Consider the following 24,148-nt stretch of genomic DNA (forward strand, 5'->3'; position numbering starts at 1 on the left):
ATTTAAACTATTGTCTAGCATAAAGTTATCAATTTGATATAAAAAAAATTAAATTATTAAATCGGGTTAACAATTTATTGACGGAATGAGTTAAAACTTAACTTCAAAAGCTCGTTTATGAATTATATCTTAAAAGATTGACAAAATAAATGAATAAGGTATAACATTCTAAACCAAAAAAGTCAAAACCTACTTCAAAACCCAGAAGAAATGGAAAGAAAAATAAAGAAATAAGATAGACGAATTCAAACTTAAAAATCTATAATAAGCATCAAATATATCCATAATTCAAAAAATCTAGTCAAAGGGTGTATCAAATGAGGTCTTTATATGGGTAGAGATCAAAATTGAGTTGAAATCCTCTACTTCTAATTAGCCATGAGTAGGGTGGTGGACCTTGTGAAGAAGGTAGGTGTGGTGGGGACTCATATATTGAATTGCTTGCAAATTTATACCATCATACCATATGCCATTTTTTGAGTGGATTTGATATGAAATCACCTTTAGTCAATTCAAACTACTTTATCTTTTAAGGAGAATAAGATTTTTTTTTTTGGTGTCTTGTAATTGTATGCATGTGAATTGGAGCATTGAAGATGTCTTTTCAATATGGGCATTACCCATTTGGACATGCATTTAGCCTATCCCTTAGTCTCCATATTCCTCTGCTCCCTCAATCTCAATCCATTGAAACGAAGCATCTCTTTATTTGTATCCTTTTATAGTTGAGTGACCTTTAAATTTCCACTTCAAAAAGAGAGACCATGCACATGCATATATCCTTCATTGTCCATGATTCTCTAAATAAGAAAATATATCCGCAACTACGATATTTAAAAAAACAATTTTTGAAAATTATTCTCTAATATTTTATAAAATAAAATACTTTCAACTTATTTCTATATTTTTAAATATATTTTAAATATAAATTTTATATGTAGTATTTTATTTTTAAAACTGTTTTTTATTTTCTGATTACCTTACATGGTTTTTTTTTTTTTTTTTTATTCTGAATAATGAAAAATCGTTTTAAAAAACAATTATCAAATAAAATCATAATTTTCCCTCTACTTTTTTAAATACTTTTTTTGACTTTATAAAACAAAATATCACAATTTTTCTAAAATATTAGAATAATTTTAAAACTTTTTAATTTTCATTTCATACTTTTTTTCAAAAATCAATTTTATCTTCTTTTTTTTTTATCATCTTAAGTTTGGACCCCATGATGTTAAAACATTTGATATTTAATCATCACCTACGACACTATTTTTTAGAGTGTTTGGATAGAACTTTGAATAAAAATCTCGGCAGATGTTGCTCTCAAGTGTGATGTATTTGTACTTTGAAAGAGTAGAAAATTGATGCAAGAAGATTTTTATTTATTTAAAATTTTAAAATCTAAAATTATATTTATGAAATCCAATCATATAATAATAATGGTAATTGCCTAAAACCTCTCCATTTTTTACCAATAAATGTCAAAATCAACCACTATCCCAAACCAACCTTAAATATATGTTATTATTTTATTTAAAAAAAACATTTAAAAACAAACCCTAACCACTAACGATTAGAAAACTACATGTTATCATGAAATCATGATATTTTTGAAAGAAATGAAACTTTAGAATTCAATTTTGTTCCAATTATTTGCACTAGAAAGTGGTAAACAAAGCAACCCCAACTGTCCCATACTTTCACATACCTAAAACCCCATTTGGCCCCAAAAGGATAGGACACTATGATCAATAAATAATTAATTTAATTTAATTTAATTTAATTTTTATTATTTTTGTAACCAATAAAATAATGCATGTAGCTTATCTTTCTAGAAATTTTGTGTAGGGGGGGGAGGGGGCGGGGAAGGGACCCATGCAGCCACCCACCATGATTGAAGACGTGAGGCTTTGGCTCACTTTGGAGGTGTCTACACGTGTGCCCTAATGTTTGGTATATATAGAAATTGAGTGTCCAATTTTTATACTTAATCATACTAATTTTAGGGCTTCTTGATAAAGATTTAATTTTACTAGGGTTTATAGGGTAGGGTGGTGGTAGGATGTGACATTAGATTTTTATTTTTTTTCCCACTTGATGTTTAATTTTACGTACACACGCAAAGGCTTGGGGGTGATTTGGGTAAAAATGCCTTTTTTTCAATAGTATTTTAAAGAAGATATTTTCGATTCTTAAAAAAATAAAAATAAAAAATAGAATTTTAAAAATCATTAATAATAAAACAGATTTTTTCGAATACCCGTCTCATTCTTAATTAGACAAATTTTATAATGAATATAAAAATTTCATACACTCATCATATCATTTTTTAGATAGAATAAAAGTAAATATAACATTAAAAATAGATGATCGGTTCTGGACATATTACTATTCATAATCACTTAAATACTAATTTAAAAATTATTTTAAATGATTTTCTAAATTTCTAAAAATTTGTTAGATATTTAACTTTAAATAAAAAATTTTAAATATTAGAAAGTACTTTCATTCAAAATCACCCCTACACAAACTTTTAACAAGGATGAAAGATGAATAATTTTCATCCATAATTTATATATAAATATTTTTTTAGATTTTTTTAAAATTTATCAAATATCTAATTATATATGGAAAGAGTTTTCAATGCAGTATTTTTAACCCCTTCAAAATAATTCCTAAACAAATTTTAACAATGAAAATGATACATGATTTGTCTAAGTTAAATTATTTACAAATAATTTATTTATAAAAAAACGTGACATTATAAAATAATTTTATCTGAATAAGGACAAGTCTATATAAAAAATCTAACATTGATCGATGACCACCTTGCAATAAATAAATAAAACTTGAAGGGGACAAAAATAGAATTTGTATAAGCATTCACATTATTATAAAAATCATAGATCAAGTTACATTTCTTGACCCCAAATAGTTTGGTAACCCCTTTGAATATCTTACCCAACACATCACCTATGATATTAATAATAATCTTTAAGTCTATTGAAACTAGTTAGGTGGCTTTAGACCAAGTGCCCACCTTTGGATGGCTATAGGGGCCTAAATCAAAGAATGGTGGTTACTAACTTACTACTACTTATTCTAGGGACAATGCCAATCTATAAAATAGAATTAATAAAATAAAATAAAATTTAAGCATAATATAATGCATTTTGATTATTTATGTTATGATTAAGTATAGACAAACTAAACAGACCGTTTTTCTATGCGCATGCATGTAGTAGGATTATGTAAATTAAAATTAATTATGCTCTCGAGGAATATAGAATTCTTCAAAGATGTTATATAATTACTTTTTTATAATGACGGTTTCTTTAGACGATATTTATTATAATTTATGTAACTTTTGTTAAATAAAGTAATGTAATACTAATTGTGCAAAATCACTCATAGCTCATCTTTATCGTTTTTAATTATGTTTTTTTTTTTCCTTGCCTCGAAGAATTGGTAAAAGTTGTTTTTGATGAATACAATTAAGTACTTAACTAATGAGTGAATCTAATAATAAGATCTTATGTTCATTCATATGAAAATGGAAATCATTTTTTTATGGTTGGATTGAGGAGGAAGATTGAAAGCCCACCAACACAATTACCAAAAGGACTGTTTTATTATTTATTTAATGTTTATTCTCTTTTTTTTTTTTGGTAAAAAAGCAGAAGGGGTTCATGGGTCATTGTGTAGGTGGTGCATGCAGCTTTTCCTTTATTCCAAAAGTGCTTTTGGAACTCTTGATCTAGATCCACCAATCAAAGGCCACCATTCCACAACTTTCGACGCCGAGAATAAATTTGACTTTCACACTTGTAAATATTTCATCACAGAAACCTCTGATTTCCTCGAATCACCATGATCACATGGTTCAATTCCTTACTCAAAAAAATTACAGGCACATGATCTAAAAAATGGGATCCATCACCATCTCTAGAACCCACTCACACCACTATTGAGCAAACACAACATACACACCCTAAAAAAACCCCACCCACAAGATGCCTGTGCCCCCGCTCTTGTGGACAAGGTTTATCTCTTGATTCCTTCCAACATTACAAAATGTCCAAAATGCCCTTATCGAGATAATGACCAAAATACCCCTCGGCCCACTGTATTGGAATTTGGTCGTGAAACCCAAGAAGCCGGCAAGCTGGACTGTTTTGGAATTAGACAGGAAAAAACCGGTCAACTGTCCCAAAGGGAAAGTCACCGTCATGGGTCTTCGGCCGTTACAGGACAAATTACTTAAGAGAAAATTCAAAACTACGAGACACCAAGAAAACTACCATTCATCATTTTCCTCCTCATCCTCTTCTTCTTCTTCTTCTTCTTCTTCTTCTTCTTTTCTTCATGGGTGGGCGGAGAATGGCTGAGGCCACCGGAAAAATGACCCAACTCTGCCGGAAAATTGTGCGGGTCAATATTAGGGTTAGGATACTAGACAGAGTAACGATTTTTCAGAAGTTTTTTAGGTTCATTTGGGACAGAATTATCGTTTGCTCCATAGGGAAGCCAATTCGGTACCACCGGCTGTCCCGCCGCTCTCCTCCTCCATCGCCGTCTCCGGAGACGATCGAGTCCGGGTTGCAGTCGGATGACCCTTCGACGGCGGCCGGAGACAACGATTCCGATTTAGTGAGCTTGAAGATATGTGTGATGGGGGATTGCCAAATTGGGAAAACCAGCTTCCTCGTGAGTTCCAATCATACTTTTACTCATTCTCATACCAATAAGATGATGTCATAATTTTTCTAGTTTTTTAATTTTTTTTTTTTTGTGGATTTTAAGATTAAGTATGTAGGTGATGAACAAGAAAAAAAAAGTTTAGAAATGACGGGATTGAATTTAATGGACAAAACATTAATCGTCCAAGACGCCCGAATTGCATTCAGCATATGGGATGTCGGAGGTACCAACTTCAACCTACTAAATTTGTTTCATCTTACCTTAATTTTTCGAATATTTGATTAATTTTTTGTTTCAGGTGATCATACTTCACTTACTCATGTTCCAATCGCTTGCAAAGACGCAGTGGCGATCCTGTTCATGTTCGATCTTACCAGTCGATGTACACTAAACAGGTTAATTTACGTCTAATTATTGATTTTTTTTCCATTAAAATTTGTAATTTTAGACTATAATTAAGCTTTTTAATTTTTAATTTTGGCAGTGTAATTGGATGGTATAGCCAAGCAAGAAGGTGGAATCAGGTACAGAGCATAGTTTCTGATTTTGTAGTGTTTTGATGAGACATTGCCAGTTAAGGGAGGGTTTTTTTTTCAATAATTAAGATTTTGGCCCACAATTTTAATAAATTTAAGCTTATGGCACTGTTCCATTGTAGATGATGTTTTCTTTTTCTTTTTCTTTTTCTTTTATTTATTTCTTTTTTTAGACGGCGATCCCGATCATGATTGGAACCAAATTTGATGATTTTGTGAAACTTCCTCCAGACTTACAAAGGCCGATCGTGACCCAGGTAACATATTTAATTATTTAGTTTGTATTTTCTTGCAAATTTTGATATTTCGTCTTTAATATTTTTATTTTCTATTAGTTCTAGAAATTTCAATTAATCCTTAATTATGTTTGGTCCCGGAAAATACTAAGAAAAAAATATATAAAGGAAAATTATTTTTCCTTATTGGTTATCCTATTAAAAATATCAAAAAAATCAAATATAATTAAAATCAGTTAAAAATTTATGTATTTTTAAATTATTTAATATTTATATTGATAAGTTAAAATAAATAAAATAAGTTTGAAGTAACAAAAAAAAATAATTTATCAACTTTTAATCTATTTTCTTATTTTTCTTCGTTTTTTCTTTTCTTTTACTTTTCTTTTATATTTTATTTTTTTTGTATTTTCCTTCAAATTTTTTGAGAACTAAATGTGAAACTTCCTCCTAACTTACAAAGGCCGTGACCCAGGTAACATATTTAATTATTTAGTTTGTTTTTTCTTGCAAATTTTGATATTTCATCTATTGTTTTTTTTTAATATTTTATTTTCTAGTAGTTCTAGAAATTCCGATTGATCCTTAAATTTCTCCCTCCAAACAAAGAAAAACTTTATTGTACTACATTAATTTTCTTCACGAATGGGACACCCTATGTCAAGTACTTTTCCCTTCACCCAAACACTGCCTCATTTATTTTCTTCACAAATGGGACACCCTTTGCCAAATTTTTCTTTGGGGGGGAAACATTTCAATTAAAGTTGCAGGTGGAATTGTACCAACTTTGTTACTTTTCCACTAACGTCTTTTCCCATAAATAAAAATTTCACTAATTTCATGTTTGGTTTCTAAGAAACTTGAGGGGATGAAAGAAAATAAAAGAGAAAAATCAGAAGAAAAGAAAAAGGCAAAAAACAGATTGATTCTCACATTATAATCCTACTCGCACCCATTTTGTTAATGCAGGCAAGAGGATATGCCAGGGCTATGAAGGCAACACTCTTCTTCTCGAGTGCCACACACAACATAAATGTGAACAAAATCTTCAAATTCATCATGGCCAAACTCTTCAATCTGCCATGGACTGTCCAAAGAAACTTAACCATCGGAGAACCCATCATAGACTTCTGAAATACTCGTATTTTACACCACTAATCGTTATACGATCTCATTGTACATAGCAAAAGAGAAGAAGAACACTGAATAGTTGACCATTTTTGGTTTTTTTTTTTTTTGCCCAAATTGTAATATTCAATAATTGTAACAAGCATTTCCCTCTTCGTGTTTTTTTCTAAGGAATGAAGTGAAGGTGAAAGGATTACAAACATCACATTCTAGTCATTTTTGGTCATGATTACATACGTAAAATATGAAACCATTTCATTAGTGGTATTATTACTTTATATTTTTCAACTTGAGAGGGTGGTCATTTCTACAATGGTATGATTGTGTTTCATTATAGAATGGGGAATTACCTAACATAGAAGCCTCTACTAGACCAACCATTCACCCACTTGACTTTTTATGAAAAATCATAATTTTACCCTTAAATTTTTAGGTTTTCTTGGACATTAATATCGATTGAATGAAAATCATAAGTTTTTTCTAAGGTTTTATAATATTAAGAGTGTGTTTGGCAGTAATTTTAGTTTATAGTTTTTCTAACATTTAAATGATAAAAGTTTTCAAATGTTGAAAAGATTAGTAACGCTTCCTAGAATCACTGGCAAGCGGGTTTTAAATGGACTTGATGGAATTACAATTTTATCCAATTATTATATAAATTTTGGTTGAATATATAGAAAATAAGGTCAAAAGTCCAGACAAATTCAACCCAATCCGATCCTTAAAAAAATAAATGTCTTTTTTTTTAATTTCGGATTGGACTTGGATTGGTTGCAAATGCAACACAGCCCATCTGAGGTGTAACCCTACTTTTCTTCATCAATTGTTTTGGAAAGAGAAAATAGAACACATACAGAACAGGCAGATGAACCTCTCCTCCCTAAAATTCACTTCCTGTTATTTGATACAGAAACCATGGATGGATACAGAAGTAGCAATTATTTCCAAGCCAAGAAAGAAAACCAGAATTATTTGAATGCATAATCAGATCAATAACCAAGTAAACAGCTTGGTTTTCTGTTAAAGAATTTGCATTTGTATAAATTTCGCAAGATAACACTACTGCCTTAAGTTTGAAAAAAAAAATGGCCGAGAAGTTATTAAGAGGACATACATGATTAATGAATATAACTTGAGTCCTCAGGCTCCCAGCATCGATGTGAGATGAAGAAACCCAGTACTCAAAGACCCATAACCCAGATTTCTGCATTCTGACAAGTCTCTGTGTGCCTGCAAGCTGAAAGCTAGAATAAAGTCAGAAACCGTCAAAATGAAATGGGAAGGAAACAACTTCAGAGTGAATTAGTTTCACGGTACCTGAAACATCAATGTGTGGGATCCTGAAGTAACCTCATGCAACAGTTTCACTCAGTCTCAGGACCTCCTTCAGTAATCGACTGACTGAAGCTTTTACCTCGTAGGGCAGTACCAGCTGTGGAGGCATCGACTCCATCGCATACAGAGTGAGAAGTCTCATTACAACTGACAAATTTAAACTCTTGGTATCGCCTTTCCATACACTCTGATTCACAAACTTGCATGACTGCTTTAAGACGCATTTACTACATACCTAAAGGTGAGGAAATGTCTTAATTTGGATGTCGAAAAGAAAACAGATTCTATGGGGAATAAGAACAATTTTAATGGGAATTTCAAATAAAAAAATGACTTACTAACTCTTCCTGAATTCTGAAGAAAGTGCGCAATCTTTTGGCAGCAAAAACACTCTTTCTTGATGGGGAAGGACAACCAAAGAGGGCCACCTTTTTCAAGTCACTGCCTGACAACCATCTGTGCATCCACAAGTTAAGTTCATAATATCCTGAAGAGCAAATACATGGACACTAGAAGAACGAACATGAAATAGGATGAACATGGAAGTCGAATTGGCATAGTGAACTGGAAAAAAAGAAGAAAAAAAAAAAAGAATATTCATCCACCTTAGCGTCCTCTCCTAAGCTACATAACCTTTGAATGTGTATTTTTACGAGACTCATACTAGATAAATAAAGGCTAACCTTAGAGATTTCATAAAGAATTGTTTTATAAACTTGTAAAGATATATTACTGCTCATATGCATCCAAAAGAAAATGTCTAAGTTGATTGACCTATCAGCTCTTATTCAAGCATTCTCCTTAATGCATTCATTAAATAAACTGTGCTGCTACAATAATCCATGAACTATGCATCAAGCCTCAGAATGGACAATGCAATAATGAAGCAGTATCTTGGAAAACAACCTAGCAAATGTCTTTCTGCTTTGATCCAAAAACGAAGCACAACAGTCATAAAAAAAGTGTCCGGAACCTGCAGAGAAGTCAAAATCTCCCATTCCTATATCTCTACCTCAAAGAATTCTTACTCCAATTTCCTTCCAAAATCTTGGATTGTCTTTGAGGCTTAACAGAAGGGGAAAAAATGTCACTCAAGACTTGGGAAGCTCACTTTATGTTCAGGCCCTTCTTGGTTCTCCTGACTGATGTTAGACTAATTTAATGAAGCCTGGTATATACCACTCTAAACGCCCAACACCAAGCAACCAAATAATGAAAGAAAATGTCATCCCGGCACCTGATGCATCTCTCAAGGGATAGCACTTCCATAAGACCCGCTTTGTAATCAGATATAGGATCCCCTCAATTGAAGCTTATCATCCACATTCATCTTCATTGGCTGTCAGCTAAGGTAAAGGTCACCTTCCCACCTGATGCATCTCTCAAGGGATAGCACTTCCATAAGACTCCATTATCAACAAGTAGACTGCAAAAATGCGAAATAACTGTCTTTGTCGATGTCAAAAAGGGAGCAAATTCATTGGTTTCTTGATCATTTCTGATACTGAACAAGTTATCACTCAAAGACCATCCTAATTGGATTTGGATTAAAAGACTTTTAGTGGGCAAACTACACAGTGAAGTACCCAAACCTATAGGCGATCATCAAATGTTATAATTCTCCATTCCATCCTAGGTTCAATTATAATGATCCATGATGATCCAATTTATAAGGTTACACACATTTGCTTCCTCATAGGAAAAGGTTCAATTGTTAACCGAAGTGGACAAAGCTAAGTTAAAATTACTTTACCAGTTGTTGGTCCTAAGATAAATCAATACCAAAATCTTTATAAAAAAAAACCCCAATGCAAAAAATTAAATATTCAATGAAAATTAAAATAAAAAATAAAATAAAAAAAAAAGGATCCTACTTCATGGTGGTGATGTGCAAACAATTAGTACAGCTATGTAAAACCTAAAACAAACACAAAAACATCAAAAAAATTAATAACCATAGTAGCGGAAGGAAACAATTTCTTACTTGGCAATTTCTTGGTTATCCTTGCCAAATCTCTCTGCTGCAAACTTTATATAGGCACGAGAATAGCTATCATCAAAAGCCCCATAAATCAATCCACTTCTTGGCAAGAAATTAGCATCCTTGAAGTAGCCCTCCCTGTGCAAATGACTCACAAACAGCAACATGTCCTCTGACAAGTCTTTGAAAACCACTGGCTCCTCCTCCTCATCTTCCTTCTTCTCCAGAGAACCGGATTCCCCACGTTTCCCATCTCTATTTTTCCCATTTGAAAACAATGAATACAGGCTACTGGTCTTGGGCTTGGTTTGCTCCTTCAAAACCCCCTCTTTCTTCAGCTCCTTCTTCTTCTTTGGAGTTTCGCTCTCAGTCACAGCATTGGCTTTTAGTCTCCTCACCTCCCTCTCCAATTCCCTCAATCTCTTTTTCAACTCTCTGTCTTCTCCCTCGCTTTCGCTTTCGGGTTTTTCGCGCAGTCCCACGGCTTCTTTGAAGAGATCAACCAGGGGCTTTTTCCCCCTCTGGGTCTTGTTCTCTGGGATTTGATCTTCAAATTGCGGGGATGTTGATATGGGTCTTTGAAGGATTGGAGTGGAGTGAAGAGGGGTTTTGGGGAGTGCGTGGAAATGGTGAGAACAGAGGGCTCTGAAGCGAGACATGTGGGTATGAGTGTATGACTGAGGAAGAAAGAAATTTAGGCACCTGAGGTTTTGGGGGTTTAGGAGGGTTTATGTATTATTATTATTATTTTCCTTTTTATTTGTTTGCAAATTGTTATTCACTTTTAATTTTAGTTTTGCTGGTATGAATTTGAGCAATGGGCTTGTATTGTTGGGCAATGGGCGTGGACACAAATTGGGTGGCCCATTGCCATGTTTAGTAATTAACCACACTTAGATGAGTGGATTATGGAAGAAAAACCGCCACTAAATCTCTTCCACATCACAATGAAGATATGCAGACCACATACCTCACATCAATTGCCTTCTTATTGAATTTTCTTTGAGTGCGTTTGGTAGTGATTTTTGAAAGTGTTTTTGAATTTTACAACACTTGAAAATTTTCATCCCTCAAGTATTATAAAGCCTAGAAATACTTCTTATAACTATCGTCAAATGCACTCTTCGTTATTGCTTGCTACTCCTACCTTTGATTCCAATATTGACCTTCCCATTGCTTTGACATAGGGGAAAGTTCTTTTACTGTTCTTCCCATCACTCCATTTCTTTCCTTTCAATGCCTCTCTTCTTTCTACATGTGCTCTAAAGCTAGAAATGCCCAAAAGATTCTCTTATTGAAGCTAGCTCCATGCCCACCTTAACCGTTAATTTTATTCACTTCCCTTAACTTTGGGTTAAATATATTAACTCGATTTAAAATTTCATCAAATATCTTCATTTATTTTGAATAAAAGGGAATGTGATTAAAAATAATAAATGAAAAAAATATAAAAAGCATTTAATGAAATTTCAAATCAATAAGGATAAAGTATAATTAATCAAAACCTCATATAAGTTGAATGAAATTATCTTTAAGATTATATTTTATTCCTGAAAATTTTAAAAGAAAATATAGAAAAAATAAAAAATACATTTAAAATTAATAAATTATTTTAATTATTCCATATAAAAATTGAATAATTTGATATACCTTTCTAATTACTTTTAATTGCATATTTTTAATATATTATAACTAAAATCCTTAATATTTTCTAAAAACCAAACATAACTGTAGGCACTCATTTTGGTCTAGTTTTTTTTTTTTTTTTATGTTATTTTTGGAGCACTTTTTTTTACCACCCCGGGAAGAGCTGGCAGCATGTTTTAGAGTGGGGGACAACTTCTATGGTTTCCAAGTGAGCTACATGCATGGGACAGGTGCCAAGAAAACACTACCACCTCGCATGGTGGTGGTTGAGATGGAGACTTCTTCTAAGCAAGGAGCAGAGGAGCAGTGGAACGGGTGGGGTTAGTAGAAGCTTTGAGAGGAAGGAAAACAGAGGAAAAATGGTTGAACGTGAAAAACAAGGAGGGGAGGAGATTTAGAAAAACAGAGAGAGAAGGGAAAAGGAAAAAGAGGACTTTGGCTTAGTTTTAAGAGGGGGACTACAGATGAAGTGCTGGAAGTCGAGCCATCCTTGCTCGAGTGGAGTTATTCAGGTGTGGTCATTGTATACTCAGTTGTCCTATTTTTTGCACCATGTTGTTCTATTTCTTGCTAATACTTGGGTTTGTTCTTGACGTTTGAGTTGGGCATTGGGAACCATGCATATCTGAGATCATTTGCATACACCTTTGTTTGGTTTTTCGGTTTCTATAGAATCTACAATCACGCTCTGTTTCTTCACCTTGTTTTGGTTTCCTTCGTGAGATGTTTGCCACCGTGTTTTTTTTATTTATTTTATATTTAGAGTCAATTTTGGTCATCCCCGGTCAGTTTGCTAGCTCATTGACAAACTATGAGATGGAGCAAGGTTTAATGGTCTTTGGTTTGTTTATTTTATGCTTTGTTTTGGTCTTTTCCCTCCTCTGTATTTCTATGTTTCTTTTGGTGTGTTTGGGGTGATGAGCATTTCAACTGGGTCGAGACTAGCAAAGGAGTCCATGGTAAGATGTTTGATGGGTTAGTTTTCTTGGGTGGATATCAAGGTCTCCACTATATCCATATTCCAAACCCTTTGAAAATAGTTGATGCCGGAATCCACCCCTACCACTAGCAGTGGCCACCGGCCTCGGCTCCTCCGCCTTCCGACGAGGTATGTACGATCTTCATCTCGGGTCTACCTGAGGACGTGAAGGAGAGGGAGCTCCAAAATCTGCTGAGGTGGTTTTCGAGATACGAGGCTTTATGGGTGAATTTCAAGGGGGAGCATCCCATGGGTTTTGCGTTTTTCTCCACTCCTCAGCTTGCAGTGACAGTCCTTATGCAACGAGAAGGAAGTTGCAACTTGCCTCCATTTTCTGGTTGAAAATAACTCCCAATGCCTGCAAGCCATAACTTTCAGAAAAATCAATTCTGAGACTGCTGCACTAGGCTGCTCAACAGATCTTCAACCTGTAAATACTCAAGTATATGATTTGGAGACACGGGTGAAATTGATGGAGAAGGAAAGGAATGTACTGGAAGCTAATTAATATTCTTTGAATTTGATGACCATAATGAAGCTGCTACTGGACCCCACTTGAAATAGACCACCAAATTCTCCACCCCTTGGTTGTATTTGGCCACATGCATAAAGAGCTAGCACATGGAAATGGCCATAGAAAAATGATTGTTGCTGGGGAAGACAACAGCACAAACCTTTGGTGGGCAAGCACGTGCCCTTTTCTTTTTTATTATTATTATTATTATTCCTTTTCATCATGTGTCAAAGTTTTATTTTCGTAAATTCTCTTTTAAATGATTTTCAAAATTTTGATTTTTCAAATAATCTTATTTTTATTCCAATTTGTAAATTTAATTTTTTTTTAAATCCATTCCCAAATAATTTTTCAAAATTCCAATTTTTAAATTTAATTTTCAAAACTCCAATTTTTAAATAATTTTTAAAACTCCAATTTTCAAACTTCCAATTTTTAGATTTAATTTTCGAAAAAACTATAATTTCCAAATAATTTTCAAAACTCTAATTTTTGAATAATTTTCAAAACTCCAATTTTCAAATTTAATTTTCAAAACTTCAATTCTCAAATAATTTTTAATACTCCAATTCTTAAAATTTTATTTGAAAATAAACCTTTTAATTTGACAAACAAACTTAACAACTAAATAGAATCCTCGAAAGTCCGTGTTTTTTTTTTTTTTTGCCATATTTTTTGTTACCTTTTTTCATGGAGTCTAGCTACCGTATGAAAATATGCCATTTTTCATGTCAATCGAGACTATATTGTCAATTAAATGGTGTCATGGATATATTTTTAAATCTCTTTTTTTTTACTCCTAATCTTGTATTTTTATATTTTAATCCTATTCATTTGTACCCTCGTTTGATATCCCGAATCTCACCACACATATTTAATGGTCTAAATCTTTTGTTTTATAAATATAGCATTTTCCTTTTCCCTGATATTCTTTCATCTAACAAAAGCCTAAAAAAGTAGTCCAAAAGCAACAAAAATTTCCCTTTTCTCCTGATATCTCTCTATCAAGGTGACATCTATAGCCAATAATTCAATTCCCATTTGGCAAAAAGCCAAACTCCACTAAGTAGGAGATAACACAGAGAGAATGACTTCTGTGCCCATGAATTAAATTACAACCAGACAAGAGAAAGAAGACGAAAGAGAGAAAGACAAGGGCAAAAAGATGCGGCCACGTAGTCTAAATCAAATGGGCCATTGCTGGGTCACCATAGCCCCCACATGTGATAATGCCTTTTAAAACAACAAAATAACATTATTTAAAAATATCTATTATACCCTCCGTATCTTCTTCTTTTTTTTTTTTTTAAATAATTATGTAAATATTTAAAATAATAAATGATATTTATGTTTAAAATGATTATTTTTCAAATAAAAATGTAAAAAGAGTTAGAACTTATTTAGTAGTAATTCTATAAAATATTTTTAATACTTGAAATTTTTTATTATTTAATAGTTAAAAATGATAAAAACGTTTCCTAAAATTACTGTCAAACATATTTTTACAGTGAGTTTGAAAGTAATTTTAAAAAGCGTTTTTAATATTTTTAACAATTTAATAATAAAAAAGTTTAAGTATTAAAAATATTAAAAACGCTTTCTAAAATCACTATCAAACGGGTTCTTAGTGACTCAAAACTCTTTTAAAAAATTGTCATCATAACATATCTTATACAAAAAGCAACATATAACCATATTCAAACAAAGATTTCTAACTTGAGTTATAAAGCACATTTGGGTAACATATTAGTTCATTTTCCTCATCATCTTCTTTGATATTCTATACTTTTTATATACTTTATCTTATCACATGTGTGATATATATTATAGGTCTCGGTTGGATTGGCGTCTCATTTTTTGCTTTAATGAAAAGTTAAAGTCATTATTTTTAAATTACAATATTAGTAGATTGAAAGTTTTATTCTTTAAAACAAATGTTTTAAAAATTGTTTTATGAAATTTATTTTCAAAAATTGTTTTTAAATTAAAAATAAAAAATAAATTTTAAAAAGTGGAACTTTGCGCACCCCTAAATTATCCAAAAAGTGGATTGAGATTTAAGTAATTAAATTTGGAAGAAAGTTATAAATTTCTTTTAAAATGTAATAATAATTTCGAATGAAGATTGAGTGTGAAGACTGAGTGGACCCCACAAATAGTCCTCTGTATCTCTCCGCTCCATAGTTTGTCTTCCTTCAAATTTGCCAGACTCCCAACTACCACTCACTGCCAACCACCCGGCGCGTCCGCCACCTTCGCCACTGCCACATCCATGTCAATACTCTCCATCACCACCACTACCAACACGATCGCCATCACAACGATCAATTACTTCTCTCGCCACCACCATGCCGGCTCATTTCCTCTCTAGCTCTCCCTCCGCCTCCACCTCCACCTCATCCACCGCATCGCCCGCCGATTCCTCCGACATGCCAAAAGACGCCGTTTCAGCTTCCTCCTCCTCCTCCGGTCGCTACTCCGAGATCTGGAACTACCTCTGGGTTCCTCTCTTGCTTTCCGTCTCTAAAGAGTTGACCACTGCTAAAGCCGAGTCCACGATTCTGCTCCCGAGTGATGTCCGACTTGGGTCGGCTCGATCGTCTCCGAGTTGCCCGGCGCCTGATCCTAAGTTGAATTTCCGGCCGGTGGTCGGGATTTTGACTCATCCTGGCGACGGCGCCTCCGGCAGGCTTAACAATGATACAAACGCTTCGTACATTGCGGCGTCGTACGTGAAATTCGTTGAATCGGCTGGCGCTCGCGTTATTCCCCTAATTTATAACGAGCCTCTTGAGATTCTCCATGAGGTTGAGTTTTTTTTTTTGTTTAGAGTTTTCTTCGCGGTTTTTTTGGTGGGAAATTGTTATCTCCAGAGCTCTCTTGTTGCTTCCACGACGGCCTTAACGGTCTTACTGATGTGTGATTTCCACGGTGGAAGCAGCCAAAAACTCTGGCAACGACTGCCATGCTTCTCTTCCAAGAATTTTTCAGCGTTTGTTTTAAGAAGAGATGCAACATTTGATTGGTTTATTAATTTTGATTTCTATTATCTGAATATCTGAATATCTGTCTGGTTGCTAAGGAACCAGAGGTAAAGAAATTAATTTTGGCTAAAGAACCTGACCTTATAGGCCCAACCCTAGGGTGTACATATCGAAAGCCAACTAAACTGAATTAGGATAGGGTTTAAAAATGTCGATACGATATGCCCAAAAAGAAACATAGAAATGAAGCAAGTCCCACATCATCTCTGGCATCTTCCAAGTATCCTCCAAAATCTTAGCATTCCTTTCTCTCCACACAATCCACAACAAAATGAGACACGCGATCTTCCAAACAATCTTGCCTCTAGCAGAGTTCCCAAAGTACTTGAAAGAAATAACCATCATATCGTGAATACTGCCTAGCTGAACCCACACCATCCAGCCTGTGAGAATATCCTATGCCATAATCCCAAAGAAAAATTATTGCTTTAATTGACTAGTACAGTTTATGCGATAAGAAGTTAGGCAAAATCTGAAACCTCTGTACATAAAGGTGATCATGGTCCACTGTTTGAATTATACTTGGGAAGGTTGTTGGTTCCTTCAAGCTTTCTTAGAAGAACCATCCCACTATATTGCTTTACTTGCTATAATGTGTTTATAGTATGATTCTCAGTTACCTTTTCTAATACTCAGTTATACTTTCTTTCTTTACCTATAATCCCTTGTTATGCTCAATATTAATGGTCTTTTTGCAGAAGCTCAACCTGGTCAATGGAGTTATTTTTACTGGAGGATGGGCGAAAAGCGGTTTGTACTACACGACTGTTGGGGAGATTTTTAAGGTAATTCACTGTTCCAAGGTTTTCTGATTAGATGAGAATCTTTTGGGCTATATAGAAACATGTTTACTATGGAAGTGGTTTGTATGCTTCATTTTCAGTCTGCCTCCATTATAAGTTCCCTTTTGTATGTGATGTATAATGGTTAAATGTAAGAATTGCTGGGTATCTCATAAGGGAGCTTGACAGTCCCCATAATTTAGCAATATCAAATAATTGTATAGAGATGGAAAAAAAAAGGAGATTATGAGCCATAAAACTTGGGGTAGAATGTAGGAGAAAAACTGCTGCTTTTGTTTAACTGATTAAAAAATGAAATGGAGTTTGAAGAAAAAATTAATGGTCTCTTAAATAAGATGGCTGATAAAAGTAATGGAAAAGATTCTGGAAGTCAAATGACAGTAAGCTGAAAGAAGTCCTTGTGTGAAGCTCGGCAGTGAATGTAAATTTTGGAAAATATAAGTATGCTGGAGAGGGAGTTATGTATATGAAAAGATATACTCAGTTAATTTTTTCAAGTGTGTCTCTCGTTTCTTTTAATGTGTACCATATCAAGATTTCTTCAGTTTAATGGCAAAATAATAGGAAGTTAATGCAGAAACCGTCATTGTTTGGAGGTGAGAAAAGTTTTTGGGGAATTTTTATTAAGCTTAGAAGAACAATATAAACATGGGATAGAATCTGGGCAACTTCAAGTCCTGTGGAAGTATCAATCATTCATTTTGAGCATAGAAATAGGACTGTAGATATTTGAAATTTGATACGTGATTTAAGATTTTATGCTTGCGTTGGATTATGTGTGGTTTATCCATGAAAGCTACTGCTTGGATTTTCAAGTGAAGTTCCGTGGTGATTTCTTGAAGCTTTTAAAGGTGAACCTCATCAAGTTTTTCCTGCTCCATCCGTTCATTCCCAGAGTACTCAGATGGTGTTGAATGATTGGCTTCATAAGGAACAGCTAATACAAATTCTGAATATATCTTTTTCAAAAAAAAGAAAAAAAGAAAAAACAGAGATTTACATTTTTTTTTAAGAAACATGCAATCACAGGCAGGGAACAGCAGTTTGACGGTGAAATAAATCTGAGATAAAAAAATAATTTTGACTGAGCTGATTGTAGATTTACTTTAGCAAGAATGATATTTTCTGGAGGCATCTCTCTCTCTCTTTTGGTGATACATAATATAACTTCTCTTTATGAAGAGTCTTAACAATCATACATCATGGTGCATGTGTTCTTATAATGGACATTGGCTTCCCTTTATAAGCTGCTCTTTTATCTGTCCTTTTGCAGAAAAGTTTAGAGAAGAATGATGTTGGGGACCACTTTCCTGTACTTGCCATCTGCTTGGGTTTCGAACTTTTAACAATGATCATCAGTAAGGTGATCTATCCTTTTTCTTAAATCCATTTATGGGTGTGGTTCAGGGGTTCCACTAGTTCAGTCTTTATTTATTCATTAAGATGATATGTCCTCTTTCCCATCCCCTTCTTTCCTTCTTGAGAAATGTTATTCTATATTAAACATGCCACTATAGCTACTTTTTTATTCATCAAGTAAAATGTATAGACACACAAACAAATAAATCAGGACAGCCAATCTGGTTTTGTTAGTTGGCACTTATTTTAATTTAAATACTGAAAAGAGGGAAATGATTGGATGTTTGCTGCTGGACTGATTTAAAGAATTCCTGTATGCATAGTTACATGTTCCCCTGTCATGAATGGGCCGACTCTTGATCATTTGTTATCCCTTGCCTGGGAATGACCTAATCTGTTCTTTAAAAATATTGCAGTGATAATATTTAACATGGAACGAAGGAGTTAAACTACTGGAAGCCAACCTTTTAGAGATCATAGTGAACTCAAAATTTCATCCATAAAGATTATATGCGATTGAATTGCACTTCCTTATCCTCAAATTTTTTATTTTATTTTATTTCATTTTTTTCTATGTTGATGTTAAACTAATCTATTTATTGTTAAATTACTGTAATTTGACTTAGTGTCGAAGTAATTTTGTTTCAGCTTTGGGATCTTTTACGTATTGAAGATAATTTTATAAAGCCTGGTTTTGTTTTGGTTTTTGGGAAGTGACATTCTTTTGCTGATCATAGGACATAAAAATTCTTGAAGAATTTAGTGCAGCAGATCAAGCATCCACCCTCAATTTCATGAAAAACACAGATATTAGAGGAACGGTGTTTCAGAGGTATAAATTTGTTTGTGTGTGTAATATTGTCACTTGACTTTGATGCAACCAGATTATGAATGCATTCAAGTTTTTTGTGAATGTATGAGAATCGATATGCATGTGTTTCTCTTGCCTGCTGCTTCACTTCACTGTTAGTCACCTAATTGGAGAATAGAAAATTATTATATTCACAAACTAGGGCATTGCCCATAGATATACACATATGAGCACTGTCCATGACATCCCTCTTGAACTCATAGGGGATCATAAATTGATATTTTGTTGGTGAGAAGGAAAAAAAGTAAAAAGTGTTATATTCATTAAGAAGTTATCTAGGTGAAGCAGATTGCCACTTTAGTCACTAATTTAGCATTGCAATAGGCACAAATGAAACGACAAGAAAGTGATGATAATAGCAATTTATGAAACTTTCGTAATTGAAAAACTGTAATATGTATTATATATAAAAGAATGAATATAGAAACTCTAGATGTGATGAAGACAGAGGACAATGTAAAAGGGAGTTTCGAATAGACCATACAGTTTGTATCTGTAGTGTCAAAAATGACTAGTGATGTGCATGACACATAAGGTTTCACAGCAGGAGAAAGCAAGGTTGTTTGAACTTTTTACCAATTGAGTCTGGTCGGCCTATTATTGACCATAAGGGAGTTCTTTATGGACTTAACATCCAATCTTCTACTGTATTATGTACGCTATATTAGGCTCCCCCATGTGGCCTCAGAACTGGAAAGATGAAACACAGAATCAATGCAAGAGGCTTGGCTATTTCTGAGTAGATGGGAGCATTATGGAAAAATAATACTTTGGAGCTGGGGAGAAAAACGGGTGTGCACAAGTGGTCACTTATTGGATAACTTGGTTGACAGACTTGTGGAGACAAGATGCTACTGGTGGCTAAAGGATTAACAATATCTATGGCATTGACTAATAGAGCCTTTTGCTTTAGATGAAACTTATCTGGAATTTGCTTTCTCTTGTTGTGAAACGTAGTCTGCTCTTTTGGCAATGCAATGTGAAGAAGCTTTTTCTTCATCATGACCTAAATGAAGAAGTGAAATAGATATGAATAAAATGACTCCAGCCTGAACATCATCCTTGGATAATGTGTAAATTGAAGAAAGCCCTATATAGTTTGGAGAACTCTTTTAGAGCCTGATTTTTGAGAGTTAACAAAGCAATGAAAAATCATGGTTAAGGGGTTCATCCTATTAGTTTAAGACTACACCTATATTTGATCATGACTAAGCTGAACCAAGCCAAATACCCGTTGATATCAAGCATTACAGGGTAAAGTTGCCTTATTTATTGTCCTAAATTGATGGCACTGTGGTGGATGGTAATGGTAGGAAACATAAGGTGGACAGACTCATTTAGCCAGAGGATTTGAAATAAGTGAATTTGGAAGCCTAAAATTCTTACTTGGGATTGAGTTGGCCAGGTTTGAAAAGTCTCTCTTAATCTTCAAATGAGGTGCACTATACACCTTAATCTGTTGAAGCGGATTACAATATTTGGTTTCATGCTGGTTTATATCAATTGAACACAATCATAAATCAGGTGAGATGGTAAGAGTTCTTTCTAGATATCCATAGATAAAACTAGAAAAGTTTGTGGGAAAGCTTATCTACTTGTATTATTCTACTTAATATTATGCATGTGATATATTGGAAGATTCTGGGAAAACCTATCTATTTGGTTTATACTTCACTTGATATTTTACTTATGTTGTTAGTGGATTGCTCATGCTCATTGGTTTTTCCATCTTGAGGGAGTTTTGGGATTTGTTGGTATTTAAAGTCAACTATTGGGAAGGCTTTTTTGTTTGCTAAAATCGATGCCTTGATGGTGGAATACTATAGGTAATGGCTGGCCAAGTTAATAATATGACATCCCTGTATGATAGGGTTCTCCCCTTTTGGCACTTTAATATAGATCTTTTATTATTTATCAAAAGAAAAGTAATGATAGAGGGTCCATGGTCCATCTCAGGATAATGTACCTTTCTTCAAGGTGTTCTCTTGATTTTGGTAGGGTAGATTAACTCATTGGTTGATACATCAAATGCTGAAGCAGAATCTTAATAATGATAAAAGGTAGTGAACCGCTTTGTTTGAAGATCCTGTTGAGAGAGATTGGTGTTCATCCAGTGACCACATGAGGCTTCTTTGTGATAGTATAACTGAGATTACCATCACACATAACCCAGAACATCATTGTGGGATTTGAAATGTTCAAAACTTGCTAAAGGAGAAATTGAGTGTTGGCCAGATTTGCAAGCCTTATTTGTAGTCAATGAATCAACTTGATATTTTGACCAAGAGGTTTTTAATTATGAATTCTGATACCATTTGTGTGAACTTGGCATGAAACCAGATACCTAAGATTGTGTGTACCTGCTTGTGAGGAAGTCTTGGATGTTACTTTATGCTATAATGAAGTCACACTTTTATTTTTTCATTCAGAATATTGTGTATTTATATTTTCATATAAAGATCATTCCAAAGGAGCGTTACACCACATGCATTCTTCTTTGTCTTTACTTTTTATTTTTTGCTTCAAAAGCCAGTTAATACTTTTGTAGATATGTCCTTAGGCATTCCTTTAGAATTTCATCCAATCGGAGAAGTTGTGAACTAGGGGGTTAATATTTGTTTACTTGTGCAGGTTTCCTCCAGATTTACTGAGAAAATTGAGTACTGATTGTCTTGTCATGCAAAACCATCATGTGAGTTATTATGACTTCTTTTCTTGCACTATTACAGTCACAGAATTATAGTAACAGAACTTATATACTTTTTTTTTTTTATCAATAGTAACAGAAGTTATATACTTACATTTCAGTTTTCTATCTAAGAAATTGGGTGGAGGTCCAAGCTCTATGTAGATCAGTTTAGAGAATCTGTCAAAAAATGTCTATGCTAGACGACCAGGGAATTTACCATCCTCCCTAGCTATAGTGACCTAACTGCTTAAACAACCAATTGGTTTTGGATGAAGGGAGACGATGTATTCTGGATTGTTTGTAATTTGAATATATTCTTTGTGAAGATGTTAGAAATCCAAACTCTATATATTGTGACTGTGTAGACCATATAGGGAACTACCGGTTTCTTCTTTTAGCATGACATGAGTTTGTTTTAATGCTATCTTAATCTTAATGTGTTTACTTATACTTCTATACCCAAGACAAGCATCTGAAGTTGATTTCCCATTGCAACAGTATGGAATATCACCAGAAAGGTTCCAAGAGAATACTGATCTATCTGGTTTCTTTGAGATCTTAACTACTAGCACGGATGAAGATGATAAGGTATATGGAACCAAACAAATTTCTACATTTTATTCATTCAAGAATGAAAGTTAATAATATTCAATTCTGCACCATATATTCTTTCTGCTAGAAAATTCTTATTTTTCTCATCCATCCATATCAGGTATATGTCTCCACAGCACAAGCCCGCAGCTATCCTGTGACTGCATTCCAATGGCATCCAGAGGTAGGTGTTGTTTGGCATTTGCTTTTTGCTGATTTTGTTCCTGCTGCTGGTTTGTGAGATGAATGATCTGGCTTATTGAATGTACATCTTACCTTAATACATATTAGCCCTGAATTATTTTCCAAATATTACAGTGATGGTGAGAATGTGGTGGGAATTGTATTTAATATTTTAGCTTCAATTTGATTGGAAATGATATGAAAGAATGTGTCAATTCTCTAAGTATTGTTTATGGGGTTTTAGTCTTTTTCTCTTATTGCTTGTTAGAAGATGAAGAGGAGCATAATATTGATGCTTTCTTTATTTGTCAACTGCTACCGTTATTCAATCACTGGGCCTGGTTTAATATCAGACCTACTATCTCAACATGAACTGATTGATCAAATCCAATGCAGAAAAATGCATTTGAATGGGGGTTGTCGAGGATTCCACACTCTGAAGATGCAGTTCAAGTGACGCAACATGTTGCAAACTTTTTTATCAGGTTGGGACTGGTTTCCTATTAAACACTTATATTTATTAGTTGTGGCTTCAGACAAAATCATACATATGATCCCCATTTTCTAGGGGATCATTTTAGTTCAAACAATCTTTCTTCTTGTGTGAAATTTGGAATGCGAGATTGATCTGAAAATCAAATGGGCAAAACCTGAATCATGTTTTTGCCCCTTGGGCAGAATCAGAATTGTTTTGAATTTTCTCTCTCTTGTGGATGCAGTGAAGCTAGGAAATCTCTGAACAGGCCACCTGCTCGCAAAGTGCTTGACAATCTTATTTACAATTACAGTCCCACTTACTGTGGGAAGGCTGGGTAAGCTCCAAATTCCCAAGGTTATGTTTAGTTCTCAGAAAATTCGAGGAAAGTTAGAAAAGAAAAAGATTGAAGAAAAGAAGATGTGAAGAGAAATAAATAATAGATTTAAAATCAATAAATTAATTATTACATGCATCTTTAAATTAATTTTACTTATTTTTTTCTCTTTTATGTAAAAGTTAAATAATTTTAAAACATATAAATTTTTAATTAATTTTAATTATGTTTCATTTGCTTTTCTTTCCTTTTTTTTAACATTTTTTTTTTCTTTCTTTAGTATTTTTCAGAAACCAAACATAACAATGGTTCCTGACTGCATTCTTATTAGGGTTTTAGGTATGAATTACTGACTCGATTTTCAACTGCAGGAAGGGATATGACGAAGTTTACATCTTCTCCTGAGGCACTTGTATCTGTAAAAAGTTAATTCTCACATTGTAAAAAGAAATCTATTGTGATGTAAGGACTGCCCTCATTAGTATTGAACTGAACCGGACGTTAATTGTTGCAATATTTTACTTGTTCCAGCGTCTGAAGCTGGGCTTTTAGTCTGTTTCTGTTAGATATTTGTTCTCTATGTTTGGCTGCTTAGTAAGTTGGAGAGAGAGGCTTGACCGTGTGTTAAAACTTGAAGGAATTAAAGAAATTTAAAATTAAAAAATAAATTTAAAGTTAATAAATTATTATTTTTATTTTATTTGAAAAATAAAAATATTTTTTTTAAATGTATAAAATT

At 33.6% G+C, this 24,148-nt stretch overlaps 3 protein-coding genes across 5 annotated transcripts; 2 read left to right on the forward strand and 1 right to left on the reverse strand.

Annotated features, from left to right (window-relative positions):
• The first annotated feature begins 4,319 nt into the window (after positions 1-4,319).
• Positions 4,320-6,824, forward strand: LOC117908575 (septum-promoting GTP-binding protein 1-like). The gene is made up of 6 exons (XM_034822224.1): positions 4,320-4,707; positions 4,804-4,924; positions 5,000-5,096; positions 5,186-5,225; positions 5,411-5,494; positions 6,443-6,824. The coding sequence occupies exons 1-6, from the start codon at positions 4,366-4,368 to the stop codon at positions 6,605-6,607; spliced, it is 849 nt and encodes a 282-aa protein (XP_034678115.1). The 5' UTR covers positions 4,320-4,365; the 3' UTR covers positions 6,608-6,824.
• Positions 6,825-7,560: 736 nt separating this feature from the next.
• LOC117908697 lies at positions 7,561-10,625 on the reverse strand. 3 transcript variants are annotated; one of them, XM_034822378.1, is made up of 4 exons: positions 9,921-10,625; positions 8,275-8,392; positions 7,925-8,171; positions 7,561-7,838 (listed from the first exon to the last, which is right to left on the reverse strand). In XM_034822378.1, exons 1-3 carry the CDS (start codon positions 10,574-10,576, stop codon positions 7,953-7,955), a joined length of 993 nt encoding a protein of 330 aa, XP_034678269.1. In that variant the 5' UTR covers positions 10,577-10,625; the 3' UTR covers positions 7,561-7,838; positions 7,925-7,952. The 3 variants fall into 3 exon arrangements, with proteins under 3 accessions (XP_034678269.1, XP_034678267.1, XP_034678268.1); XM_034822376.1 differs by having other exon boundaries at positions 7,919-8,171; XM_034822377.1 differs by having other exon boundaries at positions 7,561-7,845; positions 7,919-8,171.
• Positions 10,626-15,261: 4,636 nt separating this feature from the next.
• Positions 15,262-23,974, forward strand: LOC117909674 (gamma-glutamyl hydrolase 2-like). The gene is made up of 10 exons (XM_034823773.1): positions 15,262-15,864; positions 16,800-16,886; positions 18,178-18,267; positions 19,001-19,095; positions 21,766-21,826; positions 22,322-22,411; positions 22,536-22,598; positions 22,994-23,082; positions 23,317-23,409; positions 23,781-23,974. Exons 1-10 carry the CDS (start codon positions 15,406-15,408, stop codon positions 23,812-23,814), a joined length of 1,161 nt encoding a protein of 386 aa, XP_034679664.1. The 5' UTR covers positions 15,262-15,405; the 3' UTR covers positions 23,815-23,974.
• Positions 23,975-24,148: the final 174 nt, after the last annotated feature.

This window comes from Vitis riparia, chromosome 19, assembly GCF_004353265.1.
Source record: "Vitis riparia cultivar Riparia Gloire de Montpellier isolate 1030 chromosome 19, EGFV_Vit.rip_1.0, whole genome shotgun sequence".
Lineage (NCBI taxonomy): Eukaryota > Viridiplantae > Streptophyta > Magnoliopsida > Vitales > Vitaceae > Vitis > Vitis riparia.